This window comes from Schistocerca nitens, chromosome 12 (genome assembly GCF_023898315.1).
Source record: "Schistocerca nitens isolate TAMUIC-IGC-003100 chromosome 12, iqSchNite1.1, whole genome shotgun sequence".
Taxonomy (NCBI): domain Eukaryota; kingdom Metazoa; phylum Arthropoda; class Insecta; order Orthoptera; family Acrididae; genus Schistocerca; species Schistocerca nitens.
Genome location: NC_064625.1, coordinates 7298930 through 7322327, shown reverse-complemented (window position 1 = coordinate 7322327; position 23398 = coordinate 7298930). Strand labels below are relative to the sequence as shown.

Here is a 23398-nt window from a genome sequence, read left to right as displayed (position 1 = left end):
TTTCAGAAAAGCTAGTGTTGACGGGAAGGATCCCTGTGGCACAGGCTGTGAAGCAGTCATTGAAATGAAGGATGTCACGTTTGGTAGCTTGCTCAGCAACAGTGCAGTCCACTCGTTTCTCAGTCTAAGTTTGTCGGTGACCATTCGTGCGGACAGACAGCTCGTCGGTTGTCGTGCCCACATAGAATGCAGCACAGTGATTGTAGCTTAGCGTATATATCACATGACCGGTTTAACAGGTAACCCTGCCTTTGATGGGATAGGTGATGTTTGTGGCCGGACTGGAGTAGGTGACGGTGGGAGGGTGTACGGGACAGGTCTCGCACGTATGTCTGTTATACGGGTACGAGTCACGAGGTAAGAGGTCGGGGGCAGTGGTCGTGCACGGATAGACGAGTATATTGTGTAGCTTCGGTGGACAGTGGAATACCACTGCGAGATGGGTCCGAAGGATAACGGGCGGGACATTTCTCATTTCAGGGCACGATGAGAGGTAGTCGAAACCCTAGCGGAGAATGTAATTGAGTTGCTCCATTCCTGGGTGGTACCGAGTTATGAGAAGAATACTCCTCTGTGGCCAGAAGGCAGGACTTAGTGAGGTGGTGGGAGACTGGAAAGATAAGTCACGGGAGATTTGTTTTTGTGCGATGTTGGGAGAATAATTACGGTTTGTGAAGGCTTCAGTGAGACCCTCGGTGTATTTCGAGAGGGACCGCTCGTCACTACAGATGCGATGACCACAGGTGGCAAGGCTATATGGAAGGGATTTCTTGGTATGGAACGGGTGGCAGCTGTCAAAGTGGAGGTATTGCTGGTGGTTAGTAGGTTTGATATGGATGAACGTAATGATGTAGCCATCTCTTAGATGAAAGTCAGCTTCTAGGAAGGGGGCTTGTTGGGTTGAGTAGGACCAGTTGAAGCAAATGGGGGAGGAGTTGTTGAGATTCAGGAGGAATGTGGTTAGGATGTCCTTACCTTTGATCCAAATCACAAAGATGTCATCAGTGAATCTGAACTGGGAGAGGGTGTTTAGGAAGGATTCCTGTAGACGGACAACGAATAGGTCGGCATAGGATGGTGCCACGCGGGTGCCCGTAGCCGTACACCTAATTTGTTTGTAGGTAATGCCTTCAAATGAGAAGTAATTGTGGGTGAGGATATAGTTGGTCACGGCGATTGGGAAGGAGGTTGTCGGCTTGGAATCTGTCGGGCACTGGCAAAGGTAGTGTTCAATAGTGGTAAGGCCGTGGGCATTTGGTATGCTAGTGTAAAGGGAGGTGGCATCAGTACTTACATATAACTAAATGGTGAGCGGTGCATCAACTTGGGTTACAGCTGAGAAAATTATACTGACTTTGAACAAGTTGTTGGTCCTTTCCCACTGACACTGGGTACAAGCATGCACACATTTAGAGATCTGAGTCAATATCGCTGCAGCTGCAGAGGTGCACGTTGCTGCAAGGTGAAAATTCACTCTGGAGCTGCAGCATGATTGTCAGGTGGTTACTCAGACTCAGACTGCACACAAGCAGGAAGGAGACCAAAAAACATATCTGCATTAGAATACTGACACGCAGATAGATTTCAGTACTTGTGTATTCATCTGGATGTTCAACCATTAATCATTCTGATTAGACAAACCATATAAAGAATGGCAAAAACAGAAATATTTTGGATTCGGCATCTTTCTAATTTGTATGACATGTCTTATTGCTGTCATAAGGAACTAGTTCCTGCCCCAGAAAATACTATATTCTGCCACTGCTCCCCCGAATCTCTCCCTAAAATTAAAATTTAAAATTTTAAAGCTGTATGTTAAGAAGCCTCCCCGTCATTCTAATGGCAATTGGTTCAAGTGGAAAATTATGGTGGTGGGGACAGGCTGTTACCAGTTCCCTAGACAAAAGATACAAATTGTACTTTCTTTGTTACACTTTGAAATTAAATCATCTGCTGACCAAGCAGGTTCCGTTCTGTTAACCACATTGCACAACAATGTCTTATTTTCAGAAAATGCATATAATGGAATTACAGTGAAATGAATACCGCTAGCTGCTTACAGGTGTTGATATAAGTCAATGGGGACAGTTGAAAATGTGTGCCCCAACCAGGACTCAAATCAGGGATCTCCTGCTGAACATGGCAGATGCTCTATCCATCTGAGCCACCGAGGACACAGAGGATAGTGCGACTGCAGGGACTTACCTCTGGCATGCCTCCCATGAGACCCACATTCCCAACTTATTGTCCCGCACTTAGCGGAGATTGAGGCCTGACGGATAACGATTTGCCGCCGCTCATACCTCACCTGTCTTTCAACAACATCTTTGCCTCTGTACTTCCGCCTCAACTGACATCTCTGCCCAAACTCTTTGCCTTTACAAATGTCTGCTTGTGTCTGTGTATGTGTGGATGGATACGTGTGTGTGTGCGCGCGCGAGTGTATACCCGTCCTTTTTTCCCCCTAAGGTAAGTCTTTCCGCTCCCGGGATTGGAATGACTCCTTACCCTCTCCCTTAAAACCCACATCCTTTCGTCTTTCCCTCTCCTTCCCTCTTTCCTGATGAGGCAACAGTTTGTTGCGAAAGCTTGAATTTTGTGTGTATGTTTGTGTTTGTTTGTGTGTCTGTCGACCTGCCAGCACTTTCATTTGGTAAGTCACATCATCTTTGTTTTTAGATACATTTTTCCTACGTATCTAAAAACAAAGATGATGTGACTTACCAAATGAAAGTGCTGGCAGGTCGACAGACACACAAAATATATATATATATATAAAATGGAGCTTTGTGTTTCCTCGTATTGCCAGACTGTCACAATTATATTGACAAATGTATGCAGCCCAAAAGGAAAGTTGGAATACATTATCTTTACATGAATGTGAATTAGTTTCTTGAAATTTTTGTGCTATACCACACACGTTTTATTCAGGACAGAGTATTACAGATACAACCTCAGCATATTCAGTGAACCTTCTCCTGAGCCCCGTGTAATTATTGCATCTTCAAATGCACCCCCATTGGACATCACAGAACTGCGTGACTGTACATGATAGCCTTTAGGATGCTAACATTGAAGGAAGCAGTTTCACCACTGACTGCTGACTGCACATGCATCACTACTTGCAGCTGTGCAATCACCAATTCTCAAACTGACTGTGCCTCACCAGTCTGGAAATTCCTCTACAGGTTGCATTTTTGCACACTATCATCATTACTAGTTAATTTCAGCACAAAATATTAAGATCAAGACAAAAGATGCTTTTGTCCTCCAGGAACCCGAACACTTTCATGCTAATGCACATGTCAGAAGAGCTGGCCATGATCTTCAAAACGAAGCAAACTACAGTATCTGAACTTCATACTTTTGTTACGGAGAAGGCAAAGGACACATTTAAATCCCACACTCCTGAGACAGTTACTAGCAATAGAAGCATACACCCAGCAGGTCATGTGTCCGGTTAATCTTTTGCACAATTTTAGTACACTCTTAGTTGTAATAAATGCTGCATTAGTATGATGTACTTCTGAAGCATTACCGAGAAATTGAGTTTCAGGGTTGTATGATCCTGTGGAACACCATCTGAGAGTGGCAGTTGCCAAGCAGTAGCATAAAGTAGCAAACTATTAGTTATAACCTGTTTCTAAAATTGGTTGCCCTTACCATTACATGTACTTTAAAACTAATATTTGCTGCAAAAATCATTCAGCCAAACTTAAACCATGACCTAAACCAGTCTAATACCAGAATACAATAAAAATACTGCATAAGTCACTGTAGAACAGCATTATATTCAGAAAAATTGAACTTCATGTTGGGCTGAAGCCAAACAAATACCTGCCTAAAAACCTCCCAGCCCTTGCTCTCAATAAGTGAACTGACTAACTAAAAAAAAAAAAGTGACAGACTTTTGTTTTCTAGAAGAGTTCTCTGTCTTCATATAAAATAAATAGAACTCTCCTTTTCTGAAAGGTAGTAGTAGGTGATGTACAAATAAACTAACAATTAATAAAAACAAACAAAAAATTTAACACTGCCCATATGCACACACACACACACACACACACACACACACACACACACACAGGGTGGTCCATTGATCGTGACCGGGCCAATTATCTCACAAAATAAGTGTCAAACGAAAAAACTACAACGAACGAAACTTGTCTAGCTTGAAGGGGGAAAACAGACAGCGCTATTGTTAGCCCGCTAGATGGCAGTGCCATAGGTCAAACGGATAACAACTGCGTGTTTGTTTTAATAGGAACCCCCATTTTTTATTACATATTCGTGTAGTACATAAAGAAATATGAATGTTTTAGTTGGATCACTTTGTGATAGATGGCGCTGTAATAGTCACAAACACATGGTTCACACGTTTAGATGAACAGTTGGTAACAGGTACGTTTTTAAATTAAAATACAGAACGTAGGTACGTTTGAACATTTTATTTCGTTTGTTCCAATGTAATACAATTACCTTCGTGAACTTATTTCTGAGAACGCACGCTGTTACAGCGTGATTACCTGTAAATACCACATTAATGCAATAAATGCTCAAAATGGTGTCCGTCAACCTCAATGCATTTGGCAATACATGTAACGACATTCCTCTCAACAGCAAGTAGTTTGCCTTCCGTAATGTTTGCACATGCATTGACAATGTGCTGATGCATGTTGTCAGGCATTGTCGGTGGATCACGTTAGCAAATATCCTTCAACTTTCCCCACAGAAAGAAATCCGGGGACGTCAGATCCAGTGAACGTGTGAACCATGGTATGGTGCTTCAATGACCAATCCACCTGTCATGAAATATGCTATTCAATACCGCTTCAACCACACGCAACCTATGTGCCGGACATCCATCATGTTGGAAGTAGATTGCAATTCTGTCATGCAGTGAAACATCTGAAGAATGCTGAAGATTAGATGGGTAGATCACATAACTAATGAGGAGGTATTGAATAGAATTGGGGAGAAGAGGAGTTTGTGGCACAACTTGACTAGAAGAAGGGATCGGTTGGTACGACATGTTTTGAGGCATCAAGGTATCACAAATTTAGTATTGGAGAGCAGAGTGGAGGTTAAAAATAGTAGAGGGAGGCCAAGAGATGAATACACTAAGCAGATTCAGAAGGATGTAGGTTGCAGTAGGTACTGGGAGATGAAGAAGCTTGCACAGGATAGAGTAGCATGGAGAGCTGCATCAAACCAGTGTCAGGACTGAAGACCAAAAAGACAAACATTGGTTGTTTTGAGAATGGGCACAACCCAAAACTCGTCACCAACTAAATAAACATACATTTTAGTTGCAAATATGGCTCCCTCTTTTTGCATTACAGATATTTTTCTATTCTATATATTTAAATTTATGGACTGTTTATCTTTAAACATAACAATACAGAATTATTTGTAAGGAAATCACTTTTGTTAGGTGTACTATAACATACATTAAAGAATTTCATGTTTCCCCCTCTCAGATTAAACCTCTCTGTGTAAACTTTAGCAAGCCTCCCTCCCCTCCCCAGCCTTCGCCTTCCCCCACCCAGTCCTCTGTGAGATACGAATGAAAGATACAGATATATCGATATACGAAACATCGTCAACTTCTGGTATAGGCATCTCTCGTGGGCCAGCCGCTGACATGTCCATCGTGTGGAATTCCATTGTGTGCCAGTACAAGGCTATCAGGTGGCTGGCTTGCTCTGTTTCTCCTTCACTAGCCGCTGTTATCTGACAAAATGAACTGTGACCACTGCTGCTGTTTATCTGGTCTGGTTTGGATGTGTGTTCGGATAGTGACTACCGTGCCTTCCAATTACTGCATTACAGCCCGTTACTTGCACTTCACTCGCTGATATAAAATTTTTGTACAGTGCTTTTACTTGATAAGCATGTGGTTTCCACCATATAAGCCTTATTTGTAAGTGTTCTTAATACTATAATTGCAATACACACGCACAATGAAGTGGTTGCACTTAGACTTTTATTAGTTTCAACTGGAAACTATTATTGTTTGGTTTTGTCAACCACTGGACAATTCAGTCTGTGGTTACAGAATGCTAATTTTGTCTTCAGTAAAGATGTGTTAGACCTAATTTGAGAGTAACAATACATACTCCACAGGACACAGCAAAGAATTTTATAATATATTAAAAAGTGCAAAATTTGTCAGTCTGGAACTAGGTTTGTTGGAAAGAATATTACATGTCATACTTGTGAAAACGTGCTACTATTCGGTTACTAAATTCTAAAATGATGGCAGCACTATCTTTGTAGAGTTATGTTATAAACTTTTCGTTATTAAGATTAATTGAAATTTTTGACACTGTGATGTGTTCCAGTTATAATACTTAAATTAACAACTCTTCTGAACCTTAAATGCGAGGTTTTTTATAATGTATTGAGATAGTAAAATTCTGGTTGTATCTGACAGCCTGGTCCTTTCTGGCACGTGCACCATACTTACTGTTGACCCTGGCCGCTTCATTGCTGACATCCACCAGCTGCTCGAACAGGTCACGCACTTTCATGCCAGTCTTGTCGTGGTACTCCTTCCAGACGTACTGCAGTTCATCCCAGTCCCTGCTGCGTGCCATGATCAGGGTCAGATCTGGGTGAAAACAGAGACAGAATTCCACTTCATGTAGCTGACTAATGTCATCCAGACGCGCTGGCCATAATCTGTGTTTAATTACAAATAATTTGATACAGGGTACACGCCAGTTAAAAGATAACCAGTTTCCGTCTGTAAGACCCCCTTCAGGTCATTTTTTCACATTTGACAATAGTTGTACAGTCCGATTCCCGTTTTCTTACGACTGTAGTGTGATTGTGATGACAAGGTAACTGTTGTTCAACATCAGTATGTATCCAATATATGCTCGAAAATAACAAACAAATAAATAAAAATATTTCAATATATAACACTAGTCAGTAGAACTTTTTTGTCACTGCTTACTCCCTACGTAGCGAAAAATAGAAAATAGAAAGGAAGCTCGAACAGTTCACATCTCTGAAGACAACACTAGCAGAGAAGCTTAATCCTTTTAATCATTGATTATTATTATTATTATTATTATTATTAGTAGTAGTAGTAGTAGTAGTAGTAGTATTGTTACTATTAAAGGAAAATAACTAATGTAAAAGCTCAGTGATGGTGAGGTAACATAATACAATTTCACAAACCTGGGTCCAGGCGAAGACTGCAGAGGAATGCGTCTTTGTACGCACAAATGGTCGCTGTTTCATACACTGCCAACATCTCCCTGATAATTCGGTTGTACTGCATGACAAAAAAGTATAAATTCATTAGTGGAGTATGTCAAATGACTTGTAAAACCAATATGAGTCAGAGCAGTACATACCATTCCACTCATGAGAATGAAAGCCACTAAGGTATGTGGACAGCAGGTGATGTGATCTTTCATGCTGCACGGGTGAAACTGATGATTTTGGGTTTGGAGTCGAGTTGCTATTTTCTACCCGCAATATTTCAACTCCTCCTCGTTTTCTTCCTCAGCTGTCTAGTGCCGAGGTCGCTGCTCACCGTTTGGATTCCAACCAAACTGTGAACGAGATGAACTGCTCTATTGTAGCAATTAACATATTTATTGGTGAAGGATACTTTCTTGCAACATTTTTCTCACTTTAAACATTTTTTGTCTTAAATTTCTGTGAGAGTGCTTTATTCTTTGACAGCAGCGGGAGACGGCATCTAAAGTAACAAACGGTTCACACTTTGGTTGGAGACCTAACAGTGAGGAACAAACTCGGTGCTTGATACCTGAAGAAGACTAGTAGTTGCTGAAATATCATCTAAAGAAAATGACAGCTCAGTTGGGGGGGGGGGGGGAAACCTTTGTTAAATTAACATCTGTTGTGTCATGGTGGAAGTATAACACAAATGAGAGATATAGGCAAGCTCTACCATCAACTTTGTCTGCTGAGAATGGTGGATGCTGATAATTTGAGTTTGCCAAGCAATTTATTTTTATGAGTTCACTTGCATCTGTCAAAGTTAAATGAATATTAGTGAAGTACCAGAAGACTATGGGATACCGGACACTCAAGCCTCACCTAAAAATGTAAAAAATTGGAGGCGAGACTGACATCTAACGTGCCATTCATAAAATGAGACGTTCCACATGCTCGATATTCATTGGCCGACGAAAGATGTTTGTGGGTTAAGGTAGGTAGTAATTAGGAAGCACTGCACTTTTGGGAGGCTTTTTCGCGGTTTGTGCAGATCGGATATGTATTTATACCGTGCAGTTGGTGAAGCAGGCCACGGACCGGTGCCTCTACCTGCTGGGCGGAGTCGTTTTCTCCGTGGGAGGGCTGCAAGGGAAAGGCACGAAGTGCACGTGACCTCCACGACACCAAAGAAATCGTTACAGCATTGACATTCAGATTTTATTGTGTGTTATTCCACTGGAACAAGAAAATTCACTTTCAGTATCTTCAACACAACAGATTGAAGTCCGTGGGTGTGAAGCACTGTCACTGGGGTACTGAACAGCAGGATCCTTGGCAACATTGATATTATACAGCAACCGTGAGAAAAAATAAGAGAAGCAAAAACCCTAGCAAGATACGAAAGTTGCGGATTGACTTCTGGACTGTTTCGTGGCCTATGCCTAACACCCCCATTAGGGAAATAGGAAAGCTTGGCATACTGCAAGTGGCAGAGTGGGATGTTGGCAGGTGCAGATTCAAATTCTTCAGTCAACTTTTGGAGAAGAGAGTAGCACTAAAAATGAGAATCTGAAAACTGTTGTGAAAGTCTGGAGAATTACAAGCTGCTTGATACAAATAATGATTTCTGGAATGGAAGCAGAAATGACTCATCTACTCGCTCATGTAGTCATAACCTGCTGACCTGTGTTCATAGTGCTCAGTAAAATACTGGCAATGGTGAGCACACAGTTCAATTTTATATGTTTTAACTTACGGCACTGTCAAAGCTGTGAGAGCTTGTAGCTATTGTGAGCCTTAAATAAATAACATGACACATGTTGCTTTCAAATATTTGGATGAATTCTTTTTAAAAGCTATATCACTCGGAATTGCAATTTATTGTAAACTACACCTACTGACCAAAGGTATGTGGACATTAAAATGGTGTGCATTCACACTCTGTCTTCGTAACAGTGTGAGCTTAGCTGGGGACACTTCCAGTGAGATGTTTGAATGTCTGTGTCAGGAATGGCAGCCCATTCTCCCTGAAGAACCAAAACCACAGAAAGTAGTGATGTCGGGCACTAGGATATATTCTAAGCCACGGCAGAGGTGTTTCGTCGGGTACGAGCCCGTCCACTTCAGAAATATTACTGTCCACGAAACGCTTGCCTCACAGGTGCTGTTTTATCAGAACTATAGGTGGACCAGTCCATTTCAGGTTGATGTTTTCCACAAACTATTGCCTTACAGATGGTGCTTTATGACAGGGTGCATTGTCATTCTCATACAATCACCATCTCTGAACTGTTCCTCTGTCGTATGCTGTACACACATTACCACCAAGTGTGTACTTGTCCTTCCACTTTTAGCTTTTCTTAAGCACAATAAGAGCACCAGACCCTAACCATGAAAGACAGCACCAAAGTGTAGCATGTGACAGTAGCTAACATTCTCTAGGCGTTTGGAAAACCTGAGCCCTTCCATCATATTGCCCCAGAGTATACAGGCTGCCCCAAAGAAATGCTGACAAGATTTAGGGACAGGTTCCTTACACCAAAACAAGAAAAAGAATTGTCTAGTAAACAAGGGCTCTAAAATGTTTACCTTAAGAGCTATGAGAACTTTTTCATCTATGATACTGTGAAATGCATCTCTTGTACTTCAACCTCTTTGTGTTCTACATTTGGGAAGGAGGTAGTATGGATCAACAGAAGAAAAAAAGTCTAGTAAACACGGACTCTAAAATGCGTACATTAAGAGCTATGAGCACTTGGTCAGTAGAAGGGATGGGTTTCACACTAGCAAAGAAGAACAAGTGCTCATAATGCTTAAACAATACATTTTAGACACTGCCTGTTGGTCATTTTTTTTCTCGGTTTGGTCTCTACTACCTCCTGAAATATAGAAAGCCAAGTCCTTACTGTGGAAGAGATCTGTTTCATACTATCGAAGATGAACAAGTGCACATAGCCCTTAAGGTGTGCATTTTAGAGCCCACATTTACCAGACTTTTTTTCTTGTTTTGACATAAGGAACCTGTTCCTAAAGCTTATTGGTATGTTTCTGGGACACCCTCTTCAGTCATCAACTGTTCAGTGGTGACACTTTCTGCCCCCTAACATCGACTACGGCGACTACAGAAATGTGTAGCTTAAGAAGTGCTGCTCGACCATCGTACCGTATTTCTTTAAGCTCTCTACACACGCAACTGTGCCAGCTCACCCTGTCGAGGAGCTCCGGGGGCAGGGCGGACGGCCCCATCACGGACAGGAGGCGCACCGTGCGCGCCAGCCGGGGGTTCCCCTGCACCTGCTCGGGCCGCACCTGGCGCACGATCTGCCACAGCGCCCTCTGGAAGCGAGCGTACTCCTCCTGCGACTGCAGCTGCAACACCGTGGCACGGCATCTGGCATCAAATGTCGTGCAGCAGAAAACATCCGAGAACTACTATAAAGAACACGAAAGCAATAAAGGAGGAGAAGAAAAGGCTTCTAAAGATATGCCCACAGAGTGGAGTTCATTTTCAGATTAAAATAACTTTGTGACTGACGTATTCCAATGGGGGGGGGGGGGGAGGGGGGCAATGGGGTCAGTGTTGCCAGAGTGAATCCAGAAGCCAGCTGCACTTGAGAAAGCTCTGCACTTACCTACAGAGGAAGCAACACAGTGATCGGGGGGAGGGGGGCAATGGGTTCAGTGTTGCCAGTGTGAATCCAGAAGCCAGCTGCACTTGAGAAAGCTCTGCACTTACCTACAGAGGAAGCAACACAGTGATCACGTGGTGCTCAGGAAACAACTGAGATTGGCTGGCAGCTGATACCTACCACACATCTCGATGAAACATCAATTGCAAAGTTGTTTTAATCAGAGTGCAGAAGGGGAATCGACAGACTAGTTGCGACAAGCAGATGAGTGACACGAGGATGGAATTTATCTCCTACTCTGTTTAATAGTACAAGCATTAAAATACTCTAATCGGGGTGCAATAATACTGAGCAAACATCTTACACATAGTATCTACAAAGTAGTCTCAATGATAATTTAAGAGGGGAATAACATACTGAACTATTCAGAAATGGTTGGGATACTAACAATGAAATATTATTATGCACTTACTAGAGGAAGTTAAGGAATTCTGCTACCTATAGTCGAGATGGTGTAAGTAGATCCCCGACAGCTCGTAGTGCCGATACCAGCTTTCAACTGCAAAGCACTGCAGGCGAAAACAGTGTCTTTCTAAAGAGCTTTTTCCAGCACTGAGGTGTTGCCACAGAGACATTTACAAAATCGTGTTACGATACTGGCCGAGTTAGGCACGTGTGTCTGCCCCATTGCAACCGTCGGTGATCAACTTACACTGACTCAACTACAGGCAGCAAAATAACTGAGCAAGGAGGACCAAAAAAAGCAGAGTAGCACTGGTAGAAAGGGCATTCCTAGCCAAGAGAAGTCTGCTCACATCAAACACGGGTCTTACTGTGAGGAAGAAGTTCTGAAAATGTATGTTAGGAACACAGCACTGTATGGTAATGAAAATGGGAAAATTGGAACAGAAGGGAATTGAAGCATTTGAGATGTAATGCTACAGACAAATGTTGAAAATTATGTGGACTGGTAAGCTAAGGATTAAGGAGCTTCTCCACAGAACTGTCAACGAAAGGAATATGCAGGAAACTCTGACAAAAAGAAGGAACAGGATGGTAGGGCATCTGTTAAGACAATGGGAAATAATTTCCATGGTACCAGAGTCAGCTGTAGAGGCCGAAACCTGTAGAAGAAGAAAGAGGTTGGAATTAGTACAACAGATAATTGAGGACATAGATTGTAATTGATCTCTTGAGATGAAAGGGATGGCACAGGAAAGGAATCGGTGGCAGGCGCATCGAACTAGTCAGAAGACTGATAACACTCAAAAAAAATTTCTGGGAAAATTTAAAAATCAGGAAATTGAAAGTGGTTATCAGTAGGGAAATGTGCAGGGACATTTTTAAAGCACACACACAGAGTAAATATTGTTGAAATTTGGAAGGGTATTATATGTCATTTCAGTTATTACAAAATAGAGTCAAATTTGCAAAGAACTGGCACTACAAGCCCACTTATCACTAACTTTGCACTGCTTCTGGTCCATGTGTGTGCACCGATCAGTTGGGAGCGGTGTTATAAGGCCGCTGCATTCTCTCCTGAGGCCAGCTCGTAACTGGATGTCTATATCCAGGATACTGGTACAGAAAGAGTTCACGTCCGACCCGGTCCCACACATTCTGTCAGACACAGATCTCGGGATATTTGTTGGCCACAAGAGTCTCTCAGTTTCACACAGACAGTTCATAGAAACACGTGCTACATGTGGACTGAGCACCGTCCTGTCAAAAAATGGCACCACAATACGTAATAGTGACGAGACACGATGCCAGTGGTGTACCATCGGGCCATCCGAGTTGTCTCAATCTCAACTGGTCACTCACGATTTTAATGGCAGCGTTCTCACAGGACAGTAATTTTCTAGTCCAGCTGCTGCCAGTCTGCGACCGATGGCACTGGACGACACAGTATGTTGCGGAGAATGCGTTACTTGTTGTCAGGTGGCAGGTGCAGGTGGGAAGGGCTAATGATTTGGTTGATGCACAGTTTTGTGGCAGACAGATAGAGTTCCAGAACCTACACAAATGTGCCTGCTGTCTCATTCCTGTACAGTCCCGTATCAATCTACCGTCACATCCGAATGCCCCACAAATCCGGATATCGCACATTTTGATCAGCCGTCAAATGGGGCCTCCTCCGTACTGTGTCAGATGTCGATAATGCTGTCTCACACGAGTATGTGACACCCCCATCTTACATAATAATACGTGACATCTGATGATGTTCACACCCTTTGTATACCCTAACAGCCTGACAACAACACTAAACACGAAAAACATTAATGCACTCTGGTGGCCATTTTGTCGGCCTCAGAGAATTACAACCCCAATCGTTTAGGTACTTGCACTCAGGGCAGTACACAGTGAGGCTCTATCAGAAAAGTAGGCCATGCTAACATAAATTATTAATGTATTCTCTGCAAAAATAAAAAACAATTAGGAATATTTAAGAAAGAGTTAAAAACTCACGAATATCCAATATGCAAATGTATCAAGTGGGCTGCGACAGGAATGGGAATTGGCATTGAGAAGGGAGGCATGCCGGTGTAGTCCGTGCAGTTGTGCAAAGCCACTGTGCCAGGGTGGTCTCTCTCTCTCTCTCTCTCTCTCTCTCTCTCTCTCTCTCTCTCTCTCTCTCTCTCTGTGTGTGTGTGTGTGTGTGTGTGTGTGTGTGTGTGTGTGTGTGTGTGTGTGTATGTGTGCGCGCGCGCGCGTGGAGAGATCAGACTAAAACGTGTTTCCTGAAGAGGGCCATCAGCCTCTTTAGTAGTTGCAGGGGTGACAGTCTGAGTGACTAGCTGAAGCTAGATTGAGTCGGAATTAGTCAAGTTTAGTGGCAGGAAGAACAGGACTTCTGGTCAGGCCATTACACGGTTATCAACACAAAATTAATTGGGGTTAATGCAGGAGTAGGCCTAATAATGAACAAGAAAATAGGAATGAAGGTTAGTATATTTACATTTATGAACACAAAATTAATTACAGTTAATTCAGGAGTAGTCCTACTCCTCCACTTGTTTGATGGTACGCGTATTTACATTTTAGTGTACTGATCCTCATTCTTATTTCCTCATTCATCCTTACACCTACTCCCGCATTACCCTTAACTGATTTTATGTTGATAACCCTGTACTGTTCAAAAAGATTTCGGGCTTGCAGCCGGCTGTCGTCAGCTTCCATCCACTTCCGACTGGACAACTCCCAGCCATCCTCAGGTGAGCCATCGAAGACTGACTAAGACGCCCTCCGTTCTGCAATATATAGCGTGCAGTGTTACAGTCTGTCTTGTGAGTGATTGTTTCAATATTTTTTAAACATATGGAGATACTCTTTAGGCAGAGGAACCTGTTGACTGCATTTATCCTAAAAAAGACCTACTTTTCCTACCTATAACAACAGTTATTTGACCATGTGTGGCCCGAGATCCATCCCCTATACTTTCATGAATCAGCTGTAACAATCTTCTCCTCCAGTCCTGTTTAGGTGTAAACCATTCCTAGTGAAACCCCACCTGTTGATAGTCCTGACGGGCACCAGAGAAACGTGAGCAAAGTTGGCTGCCCTCAGAACCGTCCCTAACCCCACATCGATTTGCCTCACGGCTCAATCGAGGTGTGGCCGAAGCCGGAACACCTCAACAAAGTGTACGTTAGTGCCATGAGTCAGGGAAGCTATCTTGTCCAGGTCACCACCTATGTCATGTGCCCCATCCCTGTCCAAACTGTTTCCTGCCCCGCGCCCTATCACTACATGGTCCTATTTTGTAAAGTCCTTATATAAAGACTCTAGGTGCTTATCACATGACTTAGCCCTGAATTTGGCTCGAAGATACTGGTGGCCTGGTACGCTGCCCCTGTAAGTAGAGATAATATGATGAGAGGAGGAGTTGCCATATATGTCAAAGGCTACCACAGTGTAAAAAATTTAGAAACTAAAAAATTTTGTGTAGAGCAACATATGGAAGCATGTGCCACTGAATGTAAACTAAATGATGGCACTTTCATAATTGTAACAGTCTAAAGGTCACCCTCAGGGAATTTCCAGCTGTTTCTAGAAAACTTGGATGCTTTGTTGTGCTATCTATCAGACAGGGGGAAACAAATTATCATTTGTGGGGATTTCACTGTTGATTCCCTGAAAGAGTGTAATAGGAAGAATGACCTTGTAGTATTACTCAGTTCTTTCAATTTGAGCTCCATCATTGATTTTCCTACTCGGATAACAAAGAACAGCAGGACATTGATAGATAACTTTTTTATAGACCAAGATAAGTTTAAGGACATAAATGCTTATCCTGTTGAGAATGGTCTTTCAGATCATGGTGCACAGCTAGTTACAGTACATGACACAGCTCCATGCAGTATATGAAATCAGACTTTCAAAGCAGTGCGTTCAATTAACAATATAAATATTGCAAACTTTAGGGAAAGCCTACAGCAGCTAGACTGGGATGAAGTGTATAAGGAACCCGATGCAAACTTGAAGTGTAACTTATTTCACGATACATTTTTAAGGGTATTTGAAAATTGTTTTCCCGAGAAAATGGTTAAACATAATTCCAAGAAAACATATAAAAAAACCTTGGCTAACTAAAGGAATAAGAATATCTTGCAACCGTAAGAGAGAACTGTATCTAACAGCAAGAGGGAGTACTGACCCCAAAATTGTTCAATATTATAAAAACTATTGTGTGGTACTAAGAAAAGTTATTAAAAAGTCCAGAAGCATGTGTATCATGTCCGAGATCATTAATAATAAAATTAAAGCAATTTGGAATATTATTGAAAGGGAAACAGGGCAACCAAGAGCACAGGAAGACTTTAGTGCCATAAAACTGTATAACAAGTGTACTAACAAACAATCAGAAATTGAAAATATTTTCAATAATCATTTTTTTAAATGTTGTGGAGAAAATAGGATCTAGATCTTCACTAGAAGAGGCAAGGCTACTAATAGAAGAGGCCATACCTGTGCAGTTTGAAACAACTGTATTTCCACCAACCTCTCCCTCTGAAATCAGTAAAATAATAAACTCACTGAAAAGTAAAAGCTCTTACGGAATTGATGGCATTTCCAGCAAGGTACTTAAAGCTTGTTCCCCACAGATAAGTAGGATTCTCAGCCACGTATGTAATAGCTCTTTGGAGCAGGGTGTTTTCCCCGATAGACTGAAATATGCCATTGTAAAACCATTGCATAAAAAGGGGGATACGTCGGATGTCAACAACTATCGCCCAATCTCTCTTCTGACAGCTCTATCAAAAATTTTTGAGAAAGTAATGTATTCAAGAGTAGCCTCCCATATCTGTAAAAATAAAGTACTAACAAAATGTCAGTTTGGTTTTCAGAAAGCCTTGTCAACAGCAAATGCTGTATACGCTTTCACTGATCAAATATTAAATGCTCTGAATAACCGGACATCACCCTTTGGTATTTTTTGTGATCTCTCAAAGGCCTTTGATTGTGTAAATCATGGAATTCTTCTAGATAAGCTAAATCATTATGGTTTGAGGGGGGCAGTGCACAAATGGTTTAATTCATATTTAACTGGAAGAATGCAGGAAGTTGAAATAAGTGGTTCATGTAATGTTAAAGCAACAGCTGATTCCTCAAACTGGGGGGCTATCAAGTACGGGGTCCCACAGGGTTCAGTCTTAGGTCCTTTACTGTTCTTGATATACATTAATGACTTACCATTCCACATTGATGAAGATGCAAAGTTAGTTCTTTTTGCTGATGATACTAGTAATAACATCCAAGAACTAAGTGATGTAATTGTAAATGATGTTTTTCACAAAATTATTAAGTGGTTCTCAGCTGACGGACTCTCCTTACATTTTGATAAAACACAGTATATACAGTTCCGTACAGTAAATGGCACAACTCCAGTAATAAATATAGACTTTGAACAGAAGTATGTAGCTAAGGCAGAATTTTCAAAATTTTTAGGTGTGTCCATTGATGAGAGGCTAAACTGGAAGCAACACATTGATGGTCTGCTGAAACGTCTGAGTTCAGATACGTATGCTATTAGGGTTATTGCAAATTTTGGCGATAAGAATCTCAGTAAATTAGCTTACTATGCCTACTTTCATTCACTGCTTTCGTAGGGCATCATATTCTGGGGCAATTCATCATTGAGTAGGAAAGTATTCATTGCTCAAAAATGTGTAATCAAAATAATTGCTGGAGCCCACCCACGGTCATCCTGCAGACATCTATTTAAGGATCTAGGGATCCTCACAGTAACCTCACAGTATATATATTCACTTATGAAATTTGTTGTTAATAATTCAACCCAGTTCAAAAGTAATAGCAGTGTGCATAGCTATAACACCAGGAGAAAGGATGATCTTCATTATGCAGGGTTAAATCTGACTTTGGCACAGAAAGGGGTAAATTATGCTGCCACAAAAGTCTTTGGTCACCTACGAAACAGCATCAAAATCCTGACAGATAGCCAAGTAACATTTAAAAATAAATTAAAAGAATTTCTAGATGATAACTACTCCTACTCATTGGCTGAATTTTTAGATATAAATTAAGGGAAAAAAACGACTTAAACATTAGTGTCATGGAAAATTTTGTGAAATGTAATATCTTGTACAGACATCTTTTATTAACCCGACACGTTCCACATCATTACGAAGTGTCGTATTCATGATCTATGGAACAAGTATTAATCTAATCGAAATAAGATTAGTTTTCCCAATTTAATAAAGTCATTTATATCATCAATATAAAGGAGGAACAGTAGAGGTCCTAGGACAGAACCTTGTGGCGCTCCATACTTTATTGTTGATTTACTGGAGACATGTGTTGTTGATATATTATTTCCTTGTACTGAAATGTCATCATGCCTTAAAACCACCACTTGCTACCTGTTTTCTAGGTAAGATCTTATCCACTGATTTGGGATTCCTCGGACACCTTTTTGATCTAATTTGTGAATGAGGAATTCATGGTCAGTTATGTCGAAAGCTTTTGAAAGGTCCAGAAAGATACCAGTAGCATCTTTTCTGCCATCCAGTGCTTTAAGCACAGCTTCTATGTACTCATACATTGCTGCTGTTGTAGACTTTGATTTACTGAATCCATATTGATTTGATGAGAGTAATGAATTTTTTTGTAATGTAGCTTAGTTGTCTATTGTAGAAAATTTACTCAAATATTTTGGAGAAAACACTGAGTTGGGATACTGGAAGATAATTATTTACATTTCCAGAGTCTCCTTTTTTGAACAGTGGAGTTACTTTAGCTGTTTTTAGGCTATTGGGAAAGATTATAGTTGACAAGGAGTTGTTTAATATACAGGGTGGTCCAAAAGTCCGCAAACACCCTGATAAAAACCAAATGGAGTAGCAAACAAGGAAACAGAGTCCCTAAACACAAGGAACGGGAAGGGGGAAACTTTATAGGCTATGCCACCAACATGGCGGCCAACGTGAAAGCCGCCATCTTGGATTCAACTCCAAAATTTCAAATGGGAATGTGGTCATGTGACATATCAAACAGATAGAGAATTTCACCAGAAAAACAATGCCGTTGTTATTTTAAACATAGCTTTATTCATTCTCGGGTTATAGCCAATTACATGTGGCAGCAGTGGGACGCTCGGCAGTGTGAGTATTACGCACTGAGAAGTCATAAAATGGAGTCTGAAACGGTGCAAGATGACTATCCCATGCCTGATATGTTACATGTGTTTAACTGTTAGGTATCATTTACGCATGCTAACGTTTTAATGATTGTGCCTTTATTTATATGTTACAAAATGTCCTTAACATATGAAGAACGCATTGAAATCATCTTGATATCAGGAGAAAGAAGCACACGGGTCATTGCTGAGGATTTCAACAGTCGTCACCCAACCAGACAGTCCATCACTCACAGTGCAATTGCCAAGCTTTTGGCCAAAGTCCGAGCAACAGGTTCTGTCGCAGCTAACCCTAAGGCTGGAAGACCAAAATCCGCCACTGATGAAGCAACAACAGTGAGCGTGTTGGCATCATTCAGCAAGAGTCCGCAACGGAGTACTCGTCGCCTGTCACAAGAATGTGGGGTTAGCCGTACCTCCAAACTGCGAATTTTATCGCAGCACAAATGGCACCCGTACAAAATTCAGCTGCTGCAACACCTGAACGAGGATGACCCAGACCGTCAAGTACAGTTCGCAGAATGGGTGACACAGCAGTTGCAGATAAACCCACGTTTCCCCTATCAGGTGCTGTTCAGTGATGGAGCCAACTTCTTTATCAATGGTGAAGTGAACAAGCAGAATCACAGATACTGGTCCGACACTAATCCGCACTGGATTGATGCTTCCAAAACGGTCGACTCACATAAGTGATGGTCTGGTGTCGTGTGTGGGGTACCAAAGTCGTTGGACCTTTTTTTATTGATGGTAAGTTAACAGCCAATGGTTATCTGAGGTTATTGGATGAAGAAGTTTTTCCCTCATTGTTAATGGAGGACGGGACATTTCCGGAATTCTTCTAGCATAATTGAGCCCCACCACATTAAGGGCACAATGTGCGAGCATGTCTGGATGTGCAGTTCACTCAAAAGTGGATTGGTCGTAGGGGTGCTGTGGAGTGTCCACCACGTTCACCAGATTTGACTCCTTTGGATTTTTATCTTTGGAGTCATGTCAAAGCACGGGATCTGCATCATCTAAAGCAGCGCATTGTTGATGCGTGTGGTCAAATTCAGCCAGATGTGTTGGTCAAAGTTCATCAGGACTGGGTTCGGAGGATGGCATTAACAATTCAACATAATGGACAACATATCAAGCCATTCCTATGACTGTACGGGACTGTGTAACATCGGCGTAATGTCTCTTCGGCACATGACACACATGCTGCCGAGCGTCCCACCACTGCCGCATGTAACTGGCTGTAACCCGAGAATGAATAAAGCTATGTTTAAAATAACAACGGCATTGTTTTTCTGGTGAAATTCTCTATCTGTTTGACATGTCACATGACCACATTCCCATTTGAAATTTTGGAGTTGAATCCAAGATGGCGGCTTTCAAGATGGCCGCCATGTTGGTGGCATAGCCTATTAAGTTTTCCCCTTCCCGTTCCTCGTGTGTAGGGACTCTGTTTCCTTGTCTGCTACTCCATTTGAATTTTATGAGGGTGTTTCCAGACTTTTGGACCACCCTGTATATTAGAGGTTTTAATACATTACCAGATGACTTTTTAAAAACATAGTCTGGCACACCATCCAGTCCACATGAATTTTTGTTTTTGAGTGACCTTATTATTTGTTTCACCTGTTTCCCTGACTGTTTTAAGGAACATAGACTTAACACTAGCTTTTAAATAACTTGGTAGGCATGTAGGTCCATCTTCATACTGATTTTCGATTAACTAATTTGCTATATTAGTAAAGTACATGTTAAACTTTTCAGCTACCTCTTTTGGATCTGAGTGTCTGTCATTTTCAATTTGAAGAGAGATATTTTTTGAAGTTGACTGTTCTGTACCAGTTTTTGCTTCCATACTGCTTTCATTTTATTGTTTGCATTCGAGATGTACTCATCATTCTTTCATTTTTTGGCTTCTTTTATTACCTTGCTGAATATTTGGTTGTATTTTTTCACATAATTTCTGAATTCTGGAGTAGTATTTCTGTGCTTAATTAGACAGTGGAGAATTTTTTTCTTTCTACTGGAAGTTATAATGCCTTTCGTTACCCAACATTTATTTTGTACTATCTTAATCCTCATTTTTTTCATTGGAAATGCTATTTGAAAGTAGTGAAGGTATACATTGTGGAAACTGTCGAACATGCTATTTACTTCAGTTTTACTAAAGACATCGCCCCACGTTTCCCTTGACAGCATAAAATTAAACACTAATTTTGTCATCACTGAAGTGTCTTTGTTCAACTATTTTAGTTTTTGGTCCACACTTAGTGTCTGATTTCAGTTCAATAGACAGGAGCTGAGTTTCATGGTTACTGTAACCATATTTATAACATTAGTGGTATAATTTAGGTCACAGTGTTATAAAAACTTCTAAAGGAACATTTCAAAATTCAGTTCAGCGTTTCTGATTTGGCTTTGCTACCCTCAATTTCACTTCCCATCTCATTCGCTAGGGTCTGGACACTAACTTCGGTGCCACTAACTGTCTTTACATACAACGGAATTTCTTTGGGTTTTGTGAAATATCACTTGACATCATCCTGCTGTGGTAGTCACTGAAGGCTTCACACATTTTGCATTGACTGCCAAATGTGTTCCATTCAGCATCTCTGTATCTATAGCCGTATACTTATTATGGACTAGTCTCTGTTTCTTTCTACATCTACCTGACTACACTGCAGTTCACATTTAAGTGTCTGTCAAAGAGTTCATTGGATCACTTTCACACTATTTCTCTACTGTTCCAATCTCTAAAATCTCATAGAAAGAAGTGTTTTGCCAATGAAAGACAGTCTCTAGTTTGCTCTCCCCATAGCATAATCTATGTGATCGTTCCAATTTAAATTGTTTGTAATTGTAACTAACAGGTTTTCAGTTAAACTGACAGTTGTTAAATTTGTGTGATTTATCATGTAGCCAAAATTTAATGGATTCCTTTTGGTACTTGGGTGACTTACTGCACACTTTTCATTATTTAGGGTCAGCTGCCACCTTTCACACCATACAGATATTTTGTCTGAATCATTTTGCAATTGGCTTTGACTCTCTGATGACTTTACTAGGCAGCAAATGACAGCATCATCTTAAAGATTCTAAGAAGGCTGCTCAGACTGTCTCCTGAATCTTTTAAGAAGTTTGTTTACGGTGACTACATACCACAGAAACTGTGTCCCATCACAAATTGTCCATCACTGTCCAGTTGGAGTCCAGGCAGTAAGTGCACTTAGCAACACAGTTTGCAGCTCCTGAAGTTGACAACTCGGTAAGTTGTTAAAAGATCAAGCAAGAAAATAGAATCAGCATTGTGGCTGAACACTGTAAATCAGACCATTAATCAATCATGCAGAGAAAATCTGAGAAGGAACCCCATGCGTGTGAGGTTGTAAGTTCAATCTTTAGTGCTAACTCTCATTTGAAAGTGTTAAGTTAACAGTTATGACAGGAAAAATATTAGCTGCAAATGACTTACCATGTGCGTCAGGAGGGTGACAGAAAATGAGTGTCTGGGAGGTGCAGAGATCAACCTTCTATGGGATGTATGTACTATACTTCACAAAATGGACTTTGTTGACATTCGAGAAATGTTCAAAACCAACCATTAATTTGCACCATGAATACTGAACGAAAAATTATGCATTTGCACCATCAAGATTGAAGGTGAACCTCTGGGGAGCTACGAACTGTGCAGGATGTTCAGCTAGGTATCCGCTCTTAAAGAATGCATATAGAAACACTGTGTTGGTATAATGGGGCGATGAGAACTGATGGAATATGGTGGCATGCAACTGAACATGAAAAAGTCTGTTGTGGAGCTTATCATGAAACTGGCTATCCTTTAAAGGGTAGGTGCAGATAGTACAATAATATGTTTTATAGACAAGGAAAAAACAAAAATCCAGAAGCTGATATTGTCCAATGGTTCCAGGTGGTATGAGCTGCAATGCCAAACAATTTTTAGAAAGGAAAGTTTGTTCTAAAGGAATATGATTCTTATACACAGACCAGGAATCAAGTAAAAGCAAGTTATTTTGACCAACTATTTGCCAAAAGCAGTGCTCATACCATCCCTGTAGATCTCTTATTCCCATTTCCCTCTCTTGCTTGCAGTGACAAATATCCACTATTGTTCTTGCAAGATCACACACATGAGAAAGAATTGTAGGTAGAAGAGCACCTCCAACTTATAACAGCACAGCAAGTAAGTCATCAGCCAGTTTGCCATCCAGATGAACAGTCAGTGTAATTGTATGCGAATGCAATAAGGCAGTGGTTCTCAAACTTTCCAATAATGCATACCGCGTGTTTATTCAGAAAGTGATTGTGATCTGCAGACCCCCTCACAATGCTGTATAAAATTTTAGATGGTACTAAAAAATATGCTAACTAGAATTACCACTGACAAAAATCCAAGAAAAATAATGTGACAATAAATTGTACGATTGTTGCCTACTGAACAAAATTTAAAATGAAAATACAGTAACTTGCAGTAATACAGTAACAGTGTGGTAATATAGAAAATACAGAAGTACAGTAAAGTAAGTACAGCAATTGGAAATAATTGTTTTTTAAGAAATCCTCTTGGTAAACAATGTTCTGAAATGTGGAGCCACTGATGTGAGGAATGAAATTCTGTGTGTTCTTCTATAATTCCATTGAAATCTGGAATAAGTTTTGTCACCACAGATTCCATATTAAGACGATATTGCTTTAAGATTTTAATACGGCAAAGAGCAGGACAGGCTGTTCAGGTAACTAAGTGGTAGGAAAAGGCATAAAATGTTGCAATGCCTCTTTAGACAACGGTTCATACTTGCAATGTACATGCACCCAAAAGCTATAAAGTTCATTTTCCTGTAACACATTTTTCTATCAAGTATTGCAGGATAGTTCAAATAGCTGTTCTTATCTTGTGTCA

The 23398-nt window shown here is 40.9% G+C and overlaps 1 protein-coding gene across 2 annotated transcripts in view; it reads right to left on the bottom strand.

The window, feature by feature from the left end:
- Nucleotides 1-23398, bottom strand: part of LOC126215063 (angiotensin-converting enzyme-like) — a 240769-nt gene that overhangs the window by 65541 nt on the left and 151830 nt on the right. For both annotated transcript variants that reach the window (XM_049941712.1, XM_049941713.1), the window contains exons 4-6: nucleotides 10405-10566; nucleotides 7189-7285; nucleotides 6470-6613 (exon numbers count right to left, since the gene is read on the bottom strand). In XM_049941712.1, the coding sequence (XP_049797669.1) occupies nucleotides 6470-6613; nucleotides 7189-7285; nucleotides 10405-10566 (403 nt within the window). The remainder of the gene's footprint in view (nucleotides 1-6469; nucleotides 6614-7188; nucleotides 7286-10404; nucleotides 10567-23398) is intronic.